This window comes from Sparus aurata, chromosome 2 (genome assembly GCF_900880675.1).
Source record: "Sparus aurata chromosome 2, fSpaAur1.1, whole genome shotgun sequence".
NCBI lineage: Eukaryota > Metazoa > Chordata > Actinopteri > Spariformes > Sparidae > Sparus > Sparus aurata.
In genome coordinates, this window is record NC_044188.1 from 4,178,773 (window position 1) to 4,201,936 (window position 23,164).

General features: G+C 46.2%; 1 protein-coding gene across 3 annotated transcripts in view; it reads right to left on the bottom strand.

Moving 5' to 3' along the window:
* nova2 (NOVA alternative splicing regulator 2) overlaps positions 1-21,505 on the bottom strand; it is a 76,942-nt gene extending 55,437 nt beyond the window's left edge. Inside the window, exons 1-3 of one of the 3 annotated variants that reach the window (XM_030395631.1) lie at positions 19,174-20,162; positions 15,961-16,029; positions 611-754 (exon numbers count right to left, since the gene is read on the bottom strand). In XM_030395631.1, coding sequence (XP_030251491.1) covers positions 611-754; positions 15,961-16,029; positions 19,174-19,330 — 370 coding nt within the window. In that variant the 5' untranslated portion in view covers positions 19,331-20,162. Of the gene's footprint in view, positions 1-610; positions 755-15,960; positions 16,030-19,173; positions 20,163-21,290 lie in introns of those variants that run through there. The other 2 variants (XM_030395650.1, XM_030395641.1) reach the window with 2 other exon arrangements.
* Positions 21,506-23,164: the final 1,659 nt, after the last annotated feature.

Below are 23,164 nucleotides of genomic sequence, written 5' to 3' on the forward strand. Positions count from 1 at the left end.
CGCTAGAATCACATGTCACATCAGGGCAGAATTAAGAGTTTAGATAAATACAATTTCACCTCTGATCCTGTAATCCTGATCTCTGGTGGACTGTGTGTGTGCGTGTGTGTGTGTGTGTGTGTGCGTGTGTGTGTGTTATAGCATTATTACATTACAAACTGATGGATGAAAATAATGAAAATGTTTCCTCGATGGTTCAAAACACTTCCATCTCTTCACCCCGACACGCTCGCTCCATCCTTCACTTTCCCTCAAAGGATGGATGGAAAAATGCTCTTCATCTCCATCCATCCATCCATCCATCCATCCATCCACACACTCCACCTTATAACACTTTGACACTGTTAAAAAAGGTATTTTGTGATGCATGTAGCGTTTCTTGTGCAAATACTTTGATATTTAACTCTATATTTTGTTATTTTTTGGCCAAATATTCACACAATTAGATTTAAATAACTATTTTTGAGGATGCCTACATAAGATACAAATCTTGATAACAAAAAAACATACATTTAACCGTGTAAAAGTGTCTGAGGATGATCTTTTCCTTCACTTTTCTAACCCTGTCATCCCTCCATCTGAAGCAGCAGTGGTGCTTGTGGCGCCTTACCGGGGTAGAAGTCTTTGGATTTGGACAGTTTGATGGTGGCTCCGGTCTCTTTCTGCAGCTGGACGATGGTCTGACCTCCCTTCCCGATGATGGAACCCGCCGCATAGCTGGGAATCAAAACCTTCAGGAAGTACTCGCCTTCCTCTGCAGCAGGAAACAGGAAACAGGAAGTCAGAGAGAGAGCTACTGTGGATTGTGTTGTTTTTAACTTCAAATGACGCTGAAAGAGAATAAAAAAATATTAGAACAAGCCACAGAGAGCATGATCAGTCTGTTTGAACCTTTGCCCTCATGCCGGCTCTGTTTCTATATCTTCTCCTGCCATCAATGGTTTTTTTCAAATCTCGTGAGAGTTTTGGAGAAAACAAAATATAATCTCTCATCCAACACAGGGATCATCTTGTTGGAATGAGTGTAAACTGTGAAGTGGAAGCAAAGTGTTTGTCAGTAATCACAGTCTGACGGAACAGATGCGAGCTGGTGCCGCATCACTACGCCAAAAGCGGAATAATTTGTCTCCATCCGTCTCCCCCTCCTCCCCCCTCCTCCTCCTCCGCCGCCGCCTCTCGACCGGCCGGCCATCCGAGGCTTCCCGAAGCTGCGTGAATCCACCCAATCACATCAAACGATGACTGATATCCATGACAACTAATTATTTCCATAATCAGATGATTCCCTGTCGGCGTTATCTCTCCCCTTTCTCTGCACGTCCGTTTTGTGCGAGCCTCTAAACGCTCTCTCCAGATTGGTCTGATCTAATTTCAGCGAGGAGCCCGAGGAATCTGGTCCTCGTCACCGCCTCTGCGCGATGGGGAGGGAGCCAAAGGAATATGCCGCTCGTCGCTTTCGTTAATACAGCTAATCAGATTCAACCAACGCTTGTGGATGCTCGCGAATGCATAACACCACATGGCTGCCATGACACACACACACACACACACAAACACACACGCAGTCATTAACATGTGCAGATCAGCTCACGTAAACAAACAGAAAGCAGACGAGGACTCATTCGGAGATTTCCGTCATGCTAACGCGGAGCCGCACCTGCGCCGAGGAGCGAAGCGTAAACTCCGAGTATGAAAGGAAGATGTCGACTGTTTCATGTGGTCTCGCGCTTTTCAGAGCAGATCTCAGCTAATCGTCCTGATGGGATAAAGATGCCCCGATTGTCGTCACGAGCAGAAACTGAAGTCAGACTTTGAAGGAAAAATATGTTTTGTTTTATCGGCCTGATGGAGGAAAAGGAGGCGGACCTAAAACAGAAGTCAGCAGCCGTCCCTTCATTTAAAAAGGGCCAAAACTCATGAACTCATGAAATACTGAGGCCTCTTCAGCGGCCTTCAGCTGCAAAAATATGATGCTCTACCTGTTCCTGTAGCAGCTGTTTAGCAGGTGAACAGCTCAAGCACCAGTGTTCAGAGTTTGGCCAATCGAACGGCGTTGGTTCTTTGTTGTATTTGCATGAGAAGTGAAAACAGCCTCCGTTACAGGTGTGTCGGCTGACTTACTAAGGTTTGACATTTTCAGGTGAATGTTTGTCAGTGAGGAACAAACCGCTCCGGTTTCTGTTTGAATTTACCAACAGACTAAAAACCCAAAAGGTCATTTTAATCATTCTGGGTTCACCCGGCTGCGCAACACATTCAGCATCGTCGCTCAGAGACACGCTGACCTGAAGCAGGACCGAGACCTTTTTGGTCGCGGCCTGCTGCGTTCTTTGACAATGCGGTGAAAGAGAGCGCAGAGTGAACCTCACAGGCCACTGTAGTTCTCTCATCCGTCTCTTTCAGGAGGGAACACTGACCCGCACGTCGGTACAGAATCACAATAACAGATACGGAGGCGTCGTGTCAGAGGCGCGCCGGCACTGATGTATGTTTGCGCGCCGGGAGAGACAGGAATCCCTCCCGTGCTCTTGTTTCCACGGTAACGATAACAACAAGCCGCGGGTCAGCTAAAAAAACAGCAACACCTCCGACTCGCTTCCTCGTTCCTGAGCCTTTAAAGGGCAGTTTCGGCTAAATACCTCTGCTGAGCAAGATCGTTGGTTTGAAGCCCAGTTACAGATTACGGATTGGAACCAACCAGAACATCACTGGTACCGTCTACAGAGCACCAGTGATGATATCAGTGGGGTGAGTTGTCCAAACAGAGTCCAAAGATACTAAAAGACAACATCTGCCACAGTGTGTTCACCCTGCTGATGTCTGACAAGAGATACAGAAGCATCTTCTGACGTACGGCCGGACGACACAGCAGCTTCTCCTGAACTCATCCTCTCCTCATTATACAATCTTGACCCAACAAAGTAGTTTTGGTGCCTAAACTTAATTAAACTCTTTCACAAAAGGCTTCCTGGCAGCAGGGCGTCTTGTGCATCTTTAAGAGGAAAAACAAAACGTTGATTTTTGCTCCGTGGAGATAAGAACGTGCACCACACTTTCCAATAGAACAGAGAAATATCAAACAGTCATTCCACCAAACTGCAGAGGAACTGAAACCATCTGCAGGAGACTATTATCGTCAAATCAAAAGTTTAAATCTAAAACAAAAACCGCAAAGGGTTTAATCAGTTTATGACTCTGTAGCTTTTCATGATTCAAAATGAAACTTGACTCTTTGCTTCGAGAAGAACAGATTGCAACAACTCAGAACTGGAGAAGAAATCCATAATCTTGTCAACCTCCACGTCAGCGATATTTTTTAGGAGAGGAGATTTTTATTTTTCAGCATCGACTCTTCTTCTCTCAGGTTGTTGATCTGATGACGGCTCTGCACATCGACTCGAACGTGGTTTTAAACCGCAGCTGTTTCGGTGCGCCTCTTCGTATTTTGATAATCCAGGACACATAACCTCAGGAGGCAGATTAAAATAGGATTATTATTACAGGGGCACACTTTCTCAGAAGGGGCGCGGCACCTCGCAACACCGCCGCTCTCCGTCGGCTTCCCAACCGGAGACACTGACACTGTAAAAACACAGATGCATAGAAAAGATCCTGCTCTTCCTGTGAGGTGGGCAGAGCAGCTACAACCAGAGAGGAGATTTATGATCCCTGCAGGTGCACTGAACATTATTTAATGCCTCCTGGAAGATATAACTCCCGTTAAATCACACTTAAGTTGCAGGAAACTGGAACTGAGGTGTTTGTGACACCTCGCTATGAATGAATTTAATCAGTGAGCGGTCCGACGCAGACACACGTGTTTTCAGGTGTTAACTATTAAAATGATTGCACTTTGCAGAGGCTGTGCTCAGGAGGAAAAGTACTATCATCAAGCAAAGAGACGCTGGGACATGGCTAAGATTGGAAAAGTAAAAGAACGAGTCTGTAGATATATATATATATCTAAGGAGTCCTATGGAAATCAAGTGCGAGTGAAACACCTGTTTGGGTTCAATCAGGGTGTGTGAGGCTTTAAATATCTGACACACGGCGGCTAACGAAGGTCTGCTGAAACCTGAGCGCTCCTCTGAAAACCTCACAGCGCCTCAAAATCCCTCAAAACCTTCCTTCAAGATCTCCGACGATGATAACAGAACCTCTTGAACAAACAAACACCCAGCAATCCACCTACACACACGTGGAAATCACAGTTTCACACAAAAATCGAACGCTTTCATGTCGACGTGCTTTTTTTCCCGCACGTGAAATAAAATCTCCGGATGTGCAAATCAACACTTTAATCATCACGAGGGTTAAAACAGTCACACTGAGCTGACAAGTGTGAGGCTTGATTTGTTGAGTCGCACTTTTTGATATCAAAATGTTCAGAAAGCCTTCAAGTCTGCCGCAAACGTCGCTTAACAAGTTGGAAACTGGTATTTACAGAAAATCAATATTTCATGAATGCAACATAAGTGCGATTACTATCTACACTCAACTGTCACTCTGTTCTTGATAATATAACTCAATGAAGATGTTAAAAAACAAGACCAGGTATGTAATGTCTTTGATAAGTTAAGCGACGGCTTCCCCGAGTTTTATCAACAAGCAGCAGCCCACATGATTCATCATCCGTTGTTAAAACAGTGAAGCGCACTGATTTGTCATAAACGAACTGCAGAGAATATCTGACTTTGGGACGCTGCGTGTTGGAGAGCTAGGTGTGGTTTCTTCACCGTGTTTATAGAGGGCCTGCAGTAGTAAGATGGTTCAAAGTGCTAAGTGCTGGGTGGGCTCTGTTCTCATCTCCGAGTGTTCGGCCAAGTCAAAGCATGAGCGCACATACAGGAAACCCGACACTCCCCTCTCCTTCCTCAGCTCCGTACTGATGGAATACAAACTGCCTGGAGCTGCGATGTGGATGCAGCGGAGAGAAAAAAAAAACAAGCTAACCGCAGCTTTTCATTTGTCAAAGAAGGTTCGGCCTCCTTTTGTCGCGCTAAGTGAAAAATCCCTCGCGTGCTTTAGTTAGAAATTGAGCAGATGTGACCCTCTCGGACGTTGTAACCGGAGCTCCAACTGGATTTTTCCAAAATGAAAACACCTTCGCAATGACTTTCTTCTCTCCTCTTCGTCTTCCTCCTCTTCGTCTTCCTACCACGCCACACATCTATACATCCTCCTCTCGTCTTCCCTCGTCTTTCCTTAATCTTCTAAGCAGAGCTGCTAACGAGGTATAAATGGTAGCATTAGTTATTAAACATTCGGATGTGGCGTTACGTTCTTTGAAAGTGCACGTAAGCTAACGACAAACTTGTATTTTTGAAAGGTCGGCTGCTGCACCTTCACAAACAATCTAACTCATTTATTAAACTTTAGCTAGTTGGGAACTTTACAAAACTTCATGATGTCAGCTGGATTTCAGCAGAAGGAAGTTAGGAGTTGGTTGATCTCTGCATGTCTGTTCAGAGTGCTGCGACTCTTTCTTCAGGTATTTTTAGCAGTTTGTTTGCAGCAGACTTACTTCTCCTGCAAACCCTGAGCATGAGATGGATGCGGCACATTGTTCGGGGCAGCCTCGGGCACCTCGAGTCAAAGTTAAGCTGCACTGCGGCACGTCGCGAAACCTCCTTCGGTTTCCTGATGAGAAACAGCACTTCATTCCAGAACAGGCTCCAAAACTCTTATCTCTATACTGCGAGCACGGCGAGTAGCTCGCGTCTGTTTTTATATTTTCATTTCAGTCACAAAAACCTTATCTCGGGAACCTCGGGCGAGCTGGCGTTCCGTGATTGGCCTCATAGTAACAACAGTGATGTAATGTTTACTGTGCTGATACGCTCACAAGCAGCACTTTTGTTTTTGAAGCTCGAATAAAAAATGCCACATGGTTTCGGCCTAAAACTGTCATCCGTCCACTCCTCCTCCTCTCTTTCCTTTCTTCTCCTCTCACATCCCGCTCTTATTTCCTCTCCTTCTTCCTCTCACTTCCTCGTCACCTTCCATTTCCTCCTCCTCCTCCTCCTCCTCCTCGCCTCAGTGTGCTGCAGTGACCCACTTTGAGTACGAAGCCTTGGACTGACCTGCTTTAGATAGAGGCTAGCTAATTATAACCAGCCCGTATTAATGAGGCAGGGGAATTGGTAAATACGAAACACACACACACACACACACACGCACGCATGCACACACAAATACAAAAGCGTGTCTGCGGCAGCAACGAGCGCACAAACACCTCTTCCCCCAAACACAGCGCTTCCGACGTCTCACAAACAAGCCTACACACCTCGGCGCCGTGACTCATCACGTATATAAAAGGATGTAATGAGTGACTCATGTTCGTCACTTGCATCTGTTGCATGGTAACACTCGGACGTGTTACCATGGCGAGCATTAAAAGATTTATTTATATACGCAGCATGAATCCTCCGATATGCAACATTCGAATTGGACGACTCGAAAATTGAAAAGAAAGGATCGTGAAACGTCCGTCCTGTGACCTCGCGCGTCCCGCAGCAACACATCCAACATCTGAACCTTTAGATTTCAGATCCTGACATCAAACTATTCCTCATGCAGACGGCCACACTGACAGTTTCTACGCTAAGAATGCATAAAAAAAACAACAACAACAACAAGAAGAAACAATACCCTTTAAAGATCTCTGTGTCATTAAACGGCAGCGCAGAGCTCCAGCGTTGAGTCCGTTAACAGGGTTATGTAACGCAGATTGAATTTCACTCTCAAAACGAGCTTTTAGCAGGTTTGATAACTGCCATGACTCAATTTTCATAAATATAAACTTACTTCTGCACATAAAAAACCGCGCTGCACTCTCTGCCTCCTCCTCCCACGCTGCACTTTGCTGGATGACACTGTTTACGTGAAGACTCATCAACATTCCTCAACTCATATCAGCTTTATCGGCTCTTTTTTTTTAAAAGCCCCTGACATGTAACCGTCCGCTGAGCGATGCGTCTTTGCGCCAAGCTCGCTCTGTTGTCGAAGCAAAAGCTCTCAGCGTGCCACATTAAAGAGCATTTCATACAAACACATTAGCCGAGTCCAAAGCCTGCTCTTTACTTAAGTATGGGATGTTTTGTGTACTTTACAGAAGAGCTCGGCACAAACTGGTTCACTGCGAAATGCCTCATAAATCAATGTGATCCTCCAATAAAATGTCTGTTTTGTTGGCGTAAACAGAGTCTTCGCGGTCAAACTGCAGCCCGATAACGGCACGAAATGTCAGAGCTGAACGTTCAGCAAGTCACAGATGTGTTAAAACTCTTCCTTTCAATTTTATGCTGTGACATCACTGTGGTTAAAGGTGCAATATGTAAGGTTTGGGCGCCAGTATCCACTACATGCTGCTAACTTTAGCTAGTTAGCTAAATTAACCATGTAGATAGCGGCTGTATTAGCTGACTTTGCTATCCGACTGTCACCTTTTGAGGTACAACCTGGCGAGGTGCTAGCTGGTTAGCATGCTAACTTCAAATAGCTATCTCTGCACCGCCAACATAAACATTTTCAACATAAAAACTTCTATTTTGTCGTATTTTTTTTAACGTTTTGAACACAAATTCTTACATATTGCATCTTTAAGGTCCAGTTAGGTTTAGGCACAGAACGGAAAGGTCATGTTTTGGGTCAGACTACATGGTTTTGTCACAAGGAAGACAGCGGCAAAATGTCCCAATGCTTCTCCAGAAAAATGACGGCAACAGTCTCGAACAGCGCCAATTGTTTAGCCAACCTCCATCTCCAAATGAGAGTCGTCACACTTCATCATCATTTTACTGTGTTGTTGAAACGTTGATATGCCACATACGATACGTAGATGTTCAACGTATCCGTGGTTTGCAGAAACAAACAACGCCGACATTGAGCTTCATGCTTCTGTTTCATGAATTTCCAACATGGAGTGGAGCCGCTCCTTCTTTCTGTCACACATCTTTGTTCGCTATTTCAACCCAGTCGTTGCCACATCAACGCCGCTGCGGAGAACACAAAGGTAAAAATCCTAATTTGGTGAAATTATCCTGCCACTCATCTCCCTGCTGTCACCCTGTGCTGACACCCGGTGTGAACCCCGCCCACAAACAGCACAGTCGGTTTACATTCTTACCAAAGTTTCCGGAAAGCCGTGCCACATTTATCTGACTGTCACAGTTGCAAATTCTAATTATGTGTAATTATACCCCACGCTCCCTTTCGGCGTGTCATCCCACATCCCAGGGGTGCAGGTGATACTCATGCTTGCCGATCTACCCGAGCATAATAAGCAGCCCGAGGCTCCGCTCGCCTCGTCTGACCCCTCAGTGTCGACGCCGACCTCGCAATCCGGTGGAGGCCACGTACGGCTCACCCGCCTCATGTTCACTCTCACTGCTGAGAAAATTAAAAAGTGACGGATAAAAAACTCCACTTGTGGGCATTTGAGCAAAATATCTCTGAGTGAGCTGAAATAATTCATTCTCTGGGGGGAAAAAAGAAAGAAGATGACCATAAAAAGTTCTGGTAATTCTAGTTTAGTTTTACAATAAACGCTCATTAGTTGTCTGAGGTCACAAACGTGGTAGTCAAACCATAATTTCACCTACAGGCTGGTAAAAATGACACGAGCAGCACGCTGCGTCTCGGCAGAGGAACCTGGTGCCTCGGCGTGTTGTCACACTCATTGTTCTCCGCTACTATTTTCATGCACTAGTTAATATGAAGCATCATCAAACATCCCGCCGCCTCAGCTCCCCCGTGTGCAGACTCTTTCACGCTGACAACATAATGAGCATGTAAACTTTCAGTCCAAATAAGAACAAGAAAAACACCATAATTACAGATGTGGTGATTGTTACTGATTACTTCTTAATGCTTTAGCTGTCAGACAGCAAACAGGGAGTCTTCTGCGGGGGTTTCTGCAGGACGCACAGCGCTTCAGGACCCGGCGATGACCTGAGCGTCAGACGGAGAGCAGCAGCAGGTTGTGCTTCGTCTTAAATTGAAGCTTGTCTGGCGAAGTTTCGGGAGCAGGACCGCACCTCAACAGCGCCAACTTCCGATATTCCTAAAAATAACCACCTGACCCTCTCCTCTTCTTCACTCTCGTATTCTGCGCCCCACCCCGTTTCTCTGTCCCTGCTTCTTATTTTCTTTCCTCTCCTTCATTTCTTTTCTCTTCCTAATAAATCGTTGAAACGCATCTTGTTGACGGTGTGGTCCTCGCTAGTGAAACATTTTTTCAACAGTGGAATCACTCACGCAAGTGTTTGTAACTTTCCAAAAAGACAACAAACGTAATAAGCTACGCTTGCAGAGATGTGAATTTCGAGAGGGTTTGAACTTTTCCCTCAAAGTCTCTGGTTTCAGTCTTCACACCGTCTCTTTACATGTGAATGACTCAAGTGCAACACCACCAATCCCTCAGAGAACAGAGCTGCAACAATTAGATGATCGAAAGAAAATGACGCGCCAATTATTTTGATAACTGATTAATGGTTTCAGTCTTTTTTTTTTTCAAGGAAAAACATAAGAAATGTTCGGTTCCAGCTTCTTAAATCGGAGGATTCATCGTTTCTCTTTCTCATGTCTGACAATAAAAGAAGAGTCTTTGTGTTTCTCAGTAGTTTCCCTACTGCACTGATTCATTTTCATATACTGTAACTTATTCAAAGCTAGCTTAAAATAATGCTAATGCTAATAATAACAATGTAATGTAATTGCATGTGCACTGTACTCCTCATTGTTTTCCACTAATTTTCAATTACAAAAGGTTCTCCTTCGATCACGAGCGCAACACAAACCACAAACGCACCGAGACAGAAAATCTCCAAACCACCAACAACTCCAGTACAGAGTGAGTAATGGTGTGTGTGTGTGTGTGTGTGTGTGTGTGTGTCTGCAGCTGAGTAACTACAGGGTTCCCTCCTGGTTGCTGTGATGAGGGTCTTTGTTTTCATTACTCTGAGCAAATCCCTGCCGTTACAACACACACAGGAAGTCCACACATTTCCTCACAAAAAAGGTTTCGGACAAAAAAAAACGTTTTTTTCTGTCTGTTTTAAATAAAGGGTGTGTGTGTGTGTGTGTGTGTCCCAGACAGCTTGTCATGAGGGACACTAGCACGCTTGGTGTCGCCACTTTGACCGCCCTGCTGTGTGAGTCTGTAATCTTCATAAGTTTATCCGAAACTGTGTGTGCGTGTGTGACGGGGGGGTTTAGAGACGCAGAGGTCGCTCACAATAAATAATAAATGTTCCTCCACCGCTACATAACTGGATGAGTAAACAGTCCAATCTGTTGCTAAGGCCCCTGCGGACTCGTCAGGCCCAGAATAGGCTCTCCATGCTGGGGGATTGGAGGCTCAAATCCTGGGATCTGGTGTCCACGGGCCTGCAGGGGCAGGGCAGGGCAGGGCGGGCTGAAGATCACAAATCCTACCGAGCACGCTGTTACTTTTCCTCACACGCTTCACTCTGACATCATGACCATGAAAGCTAAAGTCGCTTCTTCGTGGCTGGAACAGAGAAAAATGCTCTGAGCTTTAAAGAGCTGTAGTATTCTGCAGTTTTAAAATATTTGTGGTGTTGCCTTCTCCTCCCAAAGCGCTCAGCACTGTCACATTATAGTACGTCTTAATAAAAAGAGAGTGTGCCGAGAGCTCGACTTAATGCCTCCTGACCGTGAGCGCTGGAAATCCAGATTTTACAGTCGTCGAGCTGTCGTCAGGAATTCAGAGAAACTGCGGTTACGTAAGTAACTACTTAGCGTCTTAATTAGGCGTGCGGCAATTAACCAAACTCACTGTTAACCACGGTTTAAAACTGCGACGGCTCAGCTACACCCAGCGCTTCTCACTTTTCTCGCTCTCAAAAAAGGGAAATTATCAGACATTATTTTATGATATGCAGTCATATTATACTTTAAAGACATAAAAGAAGAGATGCTTTAAACGTATCTCATTTTTAGCGGAATAAAACTGCTCTCCTGATCTCATTCTGTGTTTATTTAATTTCCTATGTCACTCTTCCGTTACGGCAACTGTTAAACAACGAGTGCCATCCGAGAAACGTCGCGCGGACCAAATTGTAATTAAACCTCCTGACACCAGCGCGTTTCCACAATCGTATCGTCAGAATCTATAATTGTGGCGTCGCTAATCTGCACGGAGATCCGCAGACGCGGACGAGGATTCGCTGAATGCGTTGAGAAGCGCAGCGGTGTGAACACGGCCTCAGCTGAGGGGGGGCGGAGGTCTGACCTCTGGGGACTTGGAAAATATTCATCTCCCCTAAGCAGGGAGAGTTAAGGGGGGCTGGCTTTGTCTAACACACCCCCCTCCAGTCCTCTGCTCTTTTGTTGGGAGGTAGCATTCACACACACACACACACACACACACACACACACAAACACGTAAAGCTCTCCAGCAGTGGGGCTCTGACCAGCTGTCTTCGTTCTGAAAGATGGCCGCCGTCACTCATAAACACAGAGGAGCTCGCAGGAGGAAATATCTCTGATGTTACGGCTCTCTCTCCTCTTGCGGCGTCTCAATGTTTTCACCGGTCAATTTGACATTTTAAGGTCGGCGACTCCAGTTTGTTAATCGGCTGATTCGGAAGCCGAAACATTCCCGTGACGGTTTTAATAATGGAATATTTGGAGAACAAACGGGAGACGGTGATTATGTTCAGCCCAGTCTCTTTCTCTCACTGCTGCAGGATTTAACTCCTACATCGTGAAGACTTCTGTCCAAACCACTGATGAGTGTGTTCTTAAAAAAAAAAACAGCTTTTTTTTCCTCTTGAAGGTATCGAGATGAGTCACAACACCGGCAGCATCCGATGCCGGGTTCTGTTCTCATGCCAGCAATCATTTTCTCAGAGATGCTGTTTTTTTAAAATGGAGGACATTTAAATTTTCGACATGACACCCGAAAATAAAAACTGTTACTTTAAAGCATGTTGCAGCAAACATCAGAATAAATCATTGAATCTTAAAGTGTGATTTAGAGTCCCGGGCTCGCCTCGCGGCGCGAAGAGAATAGAGAAGAGAGAGAAAACAGACGAGGTAATACCTCCATCTGTTTATAAATAGAAACCCAGCGGAATAATCTGACAGCAGAACAACACCCTACAGGAATTCAGTTTAAATAGAGGTTCAGGACGAGCCAATCAAATGCCTCCGTACTGGAACGCTCCCGATCGTCAGGGCGTCTGCATAGAAATCGAGGCAGACGCGGTGGCTACGCTAACAAAGATAACCGAAGCAGCCGCCTCCTTTCTCTCCCTTCAGTGTGTGTGTGTGTGTGTGTGTGTGAAACCCGGCGTGTATTGTTCATGGACCAGGGCTATTTCAGAGGAGGGGGCCCGTCCAGTCGTCCTCGCTGCATCGGCCCTTTCATCGCTCCCTTATCCATATTCATCGCCGCCCCGCTCTCCTTCACCTATCAGCGACCGGCTAGCTGCGAGCGGCGTCTCGATCCACCAATCGCTCGCCTCCCTTTGTGGGAAACATTCCCACCTCTCTTCCCCTTCACCCCACCCTGTACAATGGCTTCCCTTTTTTTTTTTTTTTTTTTTACTTTGACGCAGTGGCTTGAAAAAAAAAAAAAAATGGGGGGTAGAGGAGAGGGTGGAGGAGGAGGAGGAGGAGGAGGAGGAGGAGAGTCGCAGCTACCACGAGCAGAGTCCTGCCGACGGCGGCGGCTGCGAATCGATCGACAGCCCCTCGGACACGGTTGCCGAGCGAGCATCGTCAATGGCAGCCAGCGATTGATGAAGGGGGGGCGGGTGGAGGACGAAATGATGGGAGGACGAGGGTGAAGGAGGACAGGAGGAGGGCGCAGTCGTGATGGTCTGAAGTAGAGCATGATTAGTATGGATGAGGAAGGAGAGGAACACGGAGAGAATGGGAGCAGCCGAGAAGCGCTCGGGCTCGCCAGCGAGCAAAAAACAGGCGTGTCGCAGACGAGAACGCCGTGTTCTACGAGACACTGAGGAGGAAGGCGGCCGATCGCGTTGCTTTTGATCCAAAAAAACTGCTTCGCGGTCTGATACGAAAAGTGTGAAAAATACAACTTTCCTATATTTTGTAAGAAACGGTCTCGACTGCTCCAATAAGTCAGAATTTCCACTAAAAACTCGACTTGTTTCGATGCATCCTGTTCTAAAACTGCTGCGGTCTCACTGACTGAACCCCCTCTGTCCTCCTGCTGTCTATCTGTGTTCGAAAAGCCAAACGTGGAGCTTCTTCCTCCTCCTCCTCCTCCTAAGCCCGGATAGACGATCAATACGAGGAAGGCAGCTTTCCTTTGTACGGACGACCCAAAAAAAGATGCTCCGCTCAGCTCCAGCCACAGAAAACACTCGGATCGATATCATCAAAGGCCGCCGAGGCTCAATACACAGCGTGCACGTGTGTGTGTGTGTGTGTGTGTTGATTATGTGCATGCATGTGTGTCCAGCTGCAGTGCAACACATCATTAACACACCTCCTCGCCTCTCATTAAACTTCATATCCGAAAAACACAACAACACACGCAGAAATCTTCCTGCCTGTCCCCTAGTGTCACTTGGCAAGGGCATTTCAACCCTCCTCCTCCTCCTCCTCCTCCTCCTCTTCCTCCTCCTCCTCCCCAACATCACTTGCCAGTCCATCCATTTACTAAATGAATGTATTACATCTTACAGACAGGGAGAGGAGCGAGGACAGACGAGGAAAGAAAAGAAACGCCGGTCACACAAAGTGCGCCCGGGTCACAAAACTTCTCCCCGATGTTTAAAAACCGGAGGCGTCTCTGCTCGCATGTTCAATTTTTCTGACCACCTACGCGAAATTCGAAAAAAGAAAGCCTCCAATTTATTTTGTTTTGTGCTTACATAAGACCTCCTAATGCCTTATACAAGCACTTATTTTTCCCCCTGAAAGCTGCGTTTGTTTTGAATGGACTGAATCTGAGTCATTTCTATTAGGCTGAGAGGCTGCTGGAGGATCAGCGCTGCTTACATGAAGCACCCTCGACGCATTTTACAGTTCTGGCTTCGTGCGGTCCGGATGCAGCTTGTTTTCTTTCCTCCAGGAAGAGACAAAAAGAAAGAGACTTCTGATCACTTTGGAGATTAGAAACAACTTTTTCGACCTGTATGTCTCCTGAAGGCTGTAACTACTCAGACATCTGATGCGTCTCTGCACCGAAGCCTCTACGGTCATCTCTCTCGTCGACGTATCGTTCTTGTAATAAAGCGATTTAGTCACATATTTAAGGTTACTTGAGGAGATTTAATATCTTATTTCCAACTAATGCTCAGTAACCTCAGATGTCCTCCTATCTTGAATCATTCCGATAACCTGATACTATAAAAGCATGCAGCTCAGCTCCAGAAGACGGCTGAGGTCCATTCAGATTTCCATTGTTGCCGTCAAACACGCCGATGAGTGTTTTATTTTTATATATCGTGCTTTAATGTTTTCATTTTGACATGTGTTCCTTCTATCTCGGATTCAGTAGCTGTCACATGTGACTGGCGCTCCTGCTCCAAAATGTAGTGCCATTAAAAAAATGTAAAACAAATATGCATAGCGAAAATACTGGACCCTGATTGGCCGACAGCAGCAAACCCTCATGTTATAAAAAAAAAAATACATACTGGGAGACTTTTCCTCTTTCAGCCAATCGTGCTCAAACCGACTTTGAAAATGATCTGAGTTCAAACTTGTGGAACTAAATCAAATATTAACAATGACCTCATTAAACGGCTCTGATCATATATGTACATGATTAGAGGCGAATCTGAATTCCTTTAAAGTCGGAGGGGGAGACGCCTGCTGGGCCCGGGGGGGGGGGAGTGAGTGAGTGAGGGGCAGCGATAAGAACGGGTTCGGGTGGGTGGATTAGACGGGTGGAGCGGGTGGAGGGCTGCGAACAGAAGCTGCTCATTGAGCTTCTCTTATTTAAGACCTTGAGCGTTTTATAAGAGGTGGCTGTGATTTACGACCCTCGGGTGTTACGGCGGTCCCACAACGGCCCGGTCCGACTGTCTGACAGCTGACCGGCTCCCTCTCTCTAGTGTTGTCCTCTCATTTTTCCCCCTCACACACACACACACACACACACAAGCCTGAAACTCCACGTCCACACTCGCTTTGAATTTAACGTCTCCTCTTGTTGCTCATTCCCACACATCTAAATGAAATTAATAGAAAAAAACACTTCACGTATTTTCACATTTTGATATATTTCAAAGCTGCAGTTGTTGGGTAAATTAAAAACATGACTGAAATATCATCGTTGTCATTATTATTATCATGATAATAAAGGAAAATTTTAAAAGCTCTCTGATTTCTATTTGAATTCTGCACATTAAGAGTCATTAAACCTGTGAAAAAGGGAAAAACAGTCATGTGATTTTTACTCAACAGCAGCAGCAGCAGCGGCAGCAGCGGGATGTGAACCGTCGCCATCATACATCACATCACACAGGATCAGCACGTGAACATTTCAACAATACACCAGCCAGTCATAAACCCAAAAAACGCTGTGATGATAATGTCTGGCATGAGGTCAAAGGTCATCAGGACTCATCTGTGCAGAAATGTTGAGTATCATGACAAAAGAAAAAAAAACACTGGATTTGTATAAAAAAGCATGAAAATGAAGGTGTCATGGGATTGGAATCACATACAATAATAAACAATATCAGCATGCATTATCCTGGATCATGAGTAGAACATGAGGGTGTTACATGTAACTTTAAATCCTATTTAAAATGTCAGGCCCTGCAGCAGTCAGTCCTCCTTTCAAATGCCCCTAAAATTTAGAATTTCAACTCTGCACAATTTGGCCTGAGAGAACACAATGCTGCTGAATCAGTCCTGCATTGAAGAAGGGTAACAGGTAAAGATTGAAAGTAAAAAAAAAAAAAGAAAAAAAAACAGGTAGAAGATCAAAATCAAAGTCTCTCTTACCATGAGTCTCAGTTTCTTGGTGAGGGAATACAATGCCTTCAGTTTCAAAAAGGGGCTGCAGGAAGGCCACTACAGAGAGAGGAAGCACAGGGGTGGGGAGTGTGTGGCGTAAGCTAATCATTCAGAGAAACAAAGAGCACTTCTTTTATTTTTATTTTACTTCTATGACTTTAAAAAAAAACTGCAGCCTGAGTGCATCTTCTAAATAGTAATAACAAAAAAAAGGAAAACAGAATCTCAGAGAAAATCAATTTGGAGTCAAATGTTTTCTTCTGCATTCGAGGGCCGGAGAGAGAAATGCTATAAACACGTTCTGCAAATGAAAGAATCGTCTCATCTGTAGCTGCTGGTTAATTCAGGCTGTGAATATCAGTCACGATAGAGATCGTCAAGACTAAATTCTTCCACCATAACTGGAACAAAACGGATTTATTTATTTAAAAAAAAAACAAAAAAAAAAACAGAGCTGAATTAACAGTCAGTGCACAGTTTTTTTTATAAAAAAAAAGACCTGCAGCCGAGCTCTGTTTCCTGTGTGCTTGTTTATCTCAGGGGGCTTGTTGGGAAGTGAAGTGTGTGTGAGAGCGACTTGTTCATATTCAAACAAATGTCACCCGATCATCAGCTGAGGGAGCGTTGACCTGGCTGCACGGCGGCCGTCCTCCCTGCCTGAGTAAAAGCCGTGCTCATCACCATCACCACCACCGCCATCACCATCATCATCATCATCATCATCTCAACCTTTTTATTTGTCTGAATGGACGAGCCGTCCGGCTGTTATGCAGGCAGGAGGATGGTTCCCCCGAGGGGCAGCCTCAGGGTTTTTTACATACAGCGTGGAGAGCTCCGAGCGCTGCATCGATCTGCACTTAAACAGCGCTCACTAACCTGCAGCTCAGCCCGACACTCTCTCTGTCTAATTATGACTCCTGAGGACAGCTGTCCAGTCTCGTGACGGGCCAGGAAACTGTTAAAAACGCTGGGAAAACGTCTATGAGGAGATTAAAAACCCAATTGATCCTCGGGACTCTGGACGGGTTCAACTGTGCCACCTGTCACTGTGCACTTAAAGGGAGAGTCCCCTCAAACTCCACTGATCTGTTAAGATTTACTTTTTTACTTTGAGCATCACAGCTACAATATCAACTCACTGAATGAGCAGATCATCTAAAATTTAGAGCTTTTTTGGGGGGGAAGTCTGGTGGCAAATCAGGCCGATAGCGACACCTCAGTGGTGAAGGGCTGCAGCGGTGTACCGTGGTATCAAAAAGGACTGTTTGCTAATTCACAGTGTTGAATTCTTCCATGTTAGTGTCATTAAAATATATAAATATTTAAAGTTTGTATCAAGTTTCAGAATATTTTGTGAAATTGTAATAAAGCGTTCGATCGTCCAGTAAGACGCCTCAGCTTTAATTCCTTTAGGGGTCACTGTAACTAATAATAATAATAATAATAATAATAATAATAATAATATAGTAAACTTTGATAATTCCTGGCGGTTATCGTACCGTGAAAACATCGCACTGCTGCAGCCCGACGGTCACGTGACCAGCTCTGACTCTTCGATCAAACCAGCGATGGAGTCACATTTTCTTTTGCAGATTTTATTTGTTAATTGTCTTAATATTGTATTATAATTCAGGCTTTGGTCATTTGACTTGAAGGACACACTAACATCGAAAACACTTCATTAATCTGTGTTTCTGTGGAAGATTTAACGTCTCTTTAGTCCAATTTAAAGACATCTCTGTCGACAACAAACATATTTTGGGCAAATCTGAATGTTTTTTTTCTTGGTTTGTTTTTTTCATGAAAACATTCAAATTCACACATATTCAGCATTATATAACAGGTGCATGCAACGTCATTTAAATAGCATTACTAACACGAGTCTTAGCGTCTCAGCACTAAAGGTGCAGTTCACCTACAAAATGGTAGTTTTTGTGTTTTGTTTCCAAACCTCGGTGACCATGATCCCAAATGAGACTTCTATCAGAACATCTCTGCGTTTTTTATACTGAAGATTGTTCTGTTTGTCTCCTCACATTATAATAATATACACACACAGTGACAGTCAGGATTAACAGTCTGCACCAAAGAGTTTAAAATCTGCAAAACTCCCGATGAACATTTCTGAGGGAGTCGTTGGTAAAGACTCGCCGCCATCTCTTCACCTCGTCGTTGTGTCATTAACACATTTAAAAGTGCAGTGTATGTCCAAATGTCCATGATGGGGTGCATGGCCAGGATAGGCTACTGATGGTTGTAATGCCTGGATGATGGGAATGCTTTGGCGCATGACAGCATGTAAACAAAAACCAAATATGGTGATCGCCATGGTGACATATCCATGTTTCATCCAACCAGAGGATAATGAAGAGACATGATTGGACAATTTTTTTTTTAAGAGGAAAAAATATCTCTCCCTCCTCGCTGTGAGGTTGTTAAAATCAGGAGAGCGAAGCATGATAAAAATATACAGGCACTGACATGCTGCAATAACACAGAGACACTGTCGCATTCTGAGCCGCTCTGGATTCCCCCCTTGTTCTCTCCCTCTCCGGCTCGCCACGGGCCTGCTGTTAATGCGAGTCCGCTTGTTTATCCGCTTGTGTAATTGTACACAAAGCGGCCGATGGTGGCTGATGTGTGAGATTATCACAAGGTCATCCGTCGACGGGATGAGAGCCCTGCGATCACGCACCAGCCCGATCTGGCTTTCACTTGTTTACATCCTTATTATGGCTCCAGCATGGCCGCTGAGGCTGCGCGTAAATCTTGAAGACGCAATCAAATAAAAAAAAAAAAAAAAAAGAAAAGAAAACACCCAATTTATCTCATCTACGGGCTAAAAAAAAACAGGCAGGATGTTTCGCCAGGGGAACCGGCGGCTTCCCTCCAAATCCCCCCTCAGCCCCTCTCATTGTTTCCTTTCCATCTAAAGCGGCGGCCCGTGATTGTTTTAATGCTGATGGAAAATGACTCTCGCTCCTTAGAGAAAAAAATAACCGTGCCTTCTATATTTTTATCACTGCGTAACTGGAGCGCAGATCTGTGGATCTGGGGCTGTAAGCATGCCGCTGTGTACGTCAAGAATCAGATCAACCTGCTCCCCTTTCTCTCTCTCTCTGCCTGCCTGCCTGCCTTCCGGACGAAGCAACATTCACCGAAACCCGAACAAGCTCCCCGCATCCCCATCGCTGCTCTTACCTCCCGTGTTTGTGCGTTTGGTGCTGCTGGCCTCCGTCGGAGTCTCCAGGGGTCTTTTACGTGAGTCCGGGGGATCGGACTCCATGTGTGGTTGTTGATTGTGATGGTGAGGATTTGAGAAAATCCCGTTTTGCTGTACTGCTCCGCCGGCCATCATTTTCGAGCTTGCTCTTGGATGCTTGGGCTGCGTTTGCGTTTAAATCCCCCCTTTTCCCGTCTTTTTTTTTTTTTCTTACGCAGCGCAGCCGTGAAGATGAGTCCTCGGTTGAAGGCGAAAGCGATTTAGGAATTGGAAAATACGCCTGTTTCTTACGGACGGGGGAAGGTTAGCTGCGCGTTTCTCCGTGGTGCGCCGTGCGTACAGAGATGCTGCGCAGGGACAGAAAGAAAAGAAACGCTGGAGCGGCGGATGATCGGCTCAGAGAGGAGGGAAAGATCCGAGACCTCTGCAGATGGAGAATGATCTAGGCTGCTAAAAAAAACGTGCAAAACGGAGCGTTAATCTTCCATCAACCTTCTGATATGCGGGGCTACGATATGTGTGTCATTCCGCTGCAACCGGATAAAAGAGCGTACTCATGTCAGGCGGTGCAGGATGGTGGCGCTCCTCCGCAACAGCCAGCGGGCAATAAATAAAACAAAACCCAAAAAAAAAAAAGCACAACCGATAAAGACAAAGAGGCGAAATCAACCGAAGGAGGAAGAAAGAAAAAGGAAAAAGGTCGGTGAAGCAATAATAATAATAATATTAATAATAATACAAAAAAAGAATCCGATGCGTTACTGGTGGGCTATTAGAATTTCTTTCTTCTGATCCTGTCCTGGCTCCGATCGTGAAGACACCCAGGGGTGACGGGGTGTGTGAGGAGGGTCCAGAGACGCGGAGCTGGAGCAACACGCAGAGAAAGAGACGTTTTTTCCTGCTCGTCCTCTCGGTGAAGATGCTGCAGTCTTGCGTTCAGAGCATCCCTTCTCTGACTGGCTGCTCGAGGGAGCGCAGGGGAGCGGCTGACGTCACAGGGCCCCGCGATGCCTCCAGTGGCATCGCGTAAACTCGAGCCTCCAAACACTTTTAGGGTCGAGATGGAATAACGGACAAATCACTGAAGAGAAGTCGCCTGGAGGACTTTATTGTTCGGTTTGAGCAGGTGTCTTTAGGTTTATAGTAGAAAAATCACGTTATTAGACTTGTTATATCTCGTAGCCCCAAGACTCAAACGCGCCAAATGAAATTACGCAGCAGTGAAACAGATCTCCATCAAAAGAAACGTTCAGGTCAATCATAAAACCCGGGTCCTGTCCTGCTGTAGCCGCTTTACCAGCTCTCTAATTCTAATTTCCGACGTCACGTGAATGCCTCACGAGAGAGAAAGCGAGAGAATGGGAAGCAGAGAGACGCCTCCGCCGAGACGCGATTGGCCGAGGCTGCATTTCTCCGGCGAAACGAGCAGGACGCAGATATATTCGCCCGGCGGAGTCACATGACGCAGAGGAAAAGGATGCGGCGGCGGGTTCTGACTCCGCTTCAGCCGCGGCAAATGCAATTGCGGTTGAACGGGGAGCCTGAAGGTCCCGCTGCGGCCGTCTGAAGGTCTGTAGCCGCTGCCTGCCTGCCCGCCTGCAGGCCCGAGGAGCACTGACACACACCTGGAGGTCTGCAGGCAGGAGGAGAGCTCGTCCTCAGCACCTCTGGACCCAGTTCACATATCAGAAACCAGCAACAGAATCAAACTGGTGAGGGTTTGAGATCAGTGTTTTTATTCAGGCACAAATAAGCAGCATAAAAACATTAAAAAAATAAAGATCTTACACATTTTTTTCCTTCTTTTTTTTGGTAGTATTAGTGGCTGTTCGCCTCATTTTCAACCCCACGATCTCACACTTGACAGATTTTGGTTTCCAAAGCACCGGAACCGAACCTGCTGACCCCTCGGGCCCGACTGCAGGCCCGTCCGCCTCCACCTGCACCACGCAACAACACATCTGAACAGGTTTGGTAGTTTCTGCATGGTCATGACACACTTCTGACACCGACAACATCCTCACAACCCGGGACGCATGACACCTGCGCGCCGGCCCCGTCTCACCTGTCCCCCCTCAGCCGCCGTGTGACCCACCTGTGTGTGCTGCGCCTGACATCTCTGCGTCGCCTCCGCCTGGATCTGAAGAGGGATCCTCCAGCACTGTGAGCTGTCTGAGAGAGCTATACCCGCCTCAGTCTTCCTCTCTCTCTCACACGCGCACACACTCACACATTTGGCATATTCTCACACACACTCCGAGAGACACGCAAATACCTTCGGCTCCCTCTCTCCTCCTCTGTCCAGCGCCGTACAGATGCGGTGCGCCCTCAATGCCCGCCGTAGATTGTAGTCAAGGTGACATTGTGCTTCCTGTGCACACACACACGCACGCACGCACGCACACACACACACCGTCGCACAGAGCAGCTCCCTCTCACACTATTTCACATCGCCATGAGAAACGCACCGGTGAGCCAGTCTCCTGCTCTGGAAATACGTGGCAAATCCGAGGCAGATGGATCCCAAAGCTGCAGTCTGAAACAGATTCTGCACCACAAATAGCAGGCGGGCGCTCAGAGGGACAAAAAGGCCTGCTGGACGCCGGCTACTAATTGCATGAGCTACTCTGCATAGTGTGTGGAGTGCAGCACTGCTTCAGCCGGACGCATGCATTGATACATTTGGAGCAGAGACAAGATGTGTTGGGTCCAACAGTGCCAGAGCGTCCAGGCTGCTGCTGCTGCTGCTGCAGCATATGGAAAAAGTGAAGTAGCCCCATAAGCAGTAAAGCACACAGACTTGCAGCATTCTTGAGCTTTTATTAGGCTGGAGCTATGAGCAGATGTTAGTGAGATGGTTTTCAGAGATTTGGTTCTGCAAAGTCCTGTTCTGCTTTGGACGGTGACCCCCCTGAACACGTCAAAAGCGTCTCCAGAGCTGCCACGCGTTCTCCTGAACACCGCAGGCCATGTGGAAGCACCGAGGTTACTGTAATAACTCACTTTTTCCCCCCTCCACTATGACATAATCCGAAAGCAGGAGCTTCAGTCGAGCCAACAGGCAAATGTTATTCCACATGAGTTTTACTCTCATTGGATCAGTTTGGAAGAGGAGCTTTTGCACTGATGGATTTTTCTTTCTGGAATCAAACTCTGGAATTCCCAGTCACTGGATAAAAATGTTTGGTAAGTGACTCAGAGGGCAGAAGGCAGAAGAGCCGTGATACGAGCCAGCTGCAGGTCAGAGCTCAGACCTGTGACAGTCAGAGGTTGTCACATCTGACCTGGTGCAGCAAGCATTTCACCCATCTGAACCATCACCAGCTCTGTGCTCAAACACATCATTCACTCAGACTGATAGGCCCTCCAATAATTCACACAAAGGCTGTCCGAAGTCTGCAGAAATGAGTTTTCTCTGAGAACAAGGTCGTACTCAGCAGGTGTGTCCTGCTCACACCTGTTTTCCCTGCAGAGTTCAGCACTGTACGTACACAGTATGCTCTGACACTGGGTCAAGGCTGACTGCAGCTAAATGGATATTCAGGATGTGAAATCAGCTGCCTGCTGCACAGATGTTGGGCCTCTGCTGCCCCCTGCTGCCAGAGGAGCAGCACAGCGCCCGAGAGTTGACTCTGGGTGACGATTTCCAGATATCTCACTGCTGCAACTGTGTTTGTTCACGCTTCATCTCAGATATTTAGTTTTTTCACGTACAGTATGTTAAGATATCTACAAAAGATTGCAGTGTAATAATGTTTATAGGCTGAATTGTTATGCCATCCTGCGCCATCACATTCGAGAAAAGACGTCTCCACATCAGAACCATCCAGACGGACGGACAACACTACAGGTAAGAAGAAGAACGTGCACCCCCTTAACTGTCTCCGTAAGATGATTTAAGACTTTCTGGAGAATCATGTGTCCCCTCCCACTTCTGTGTAAATGTCCTCCAGCCTGGCACCGGTTCAG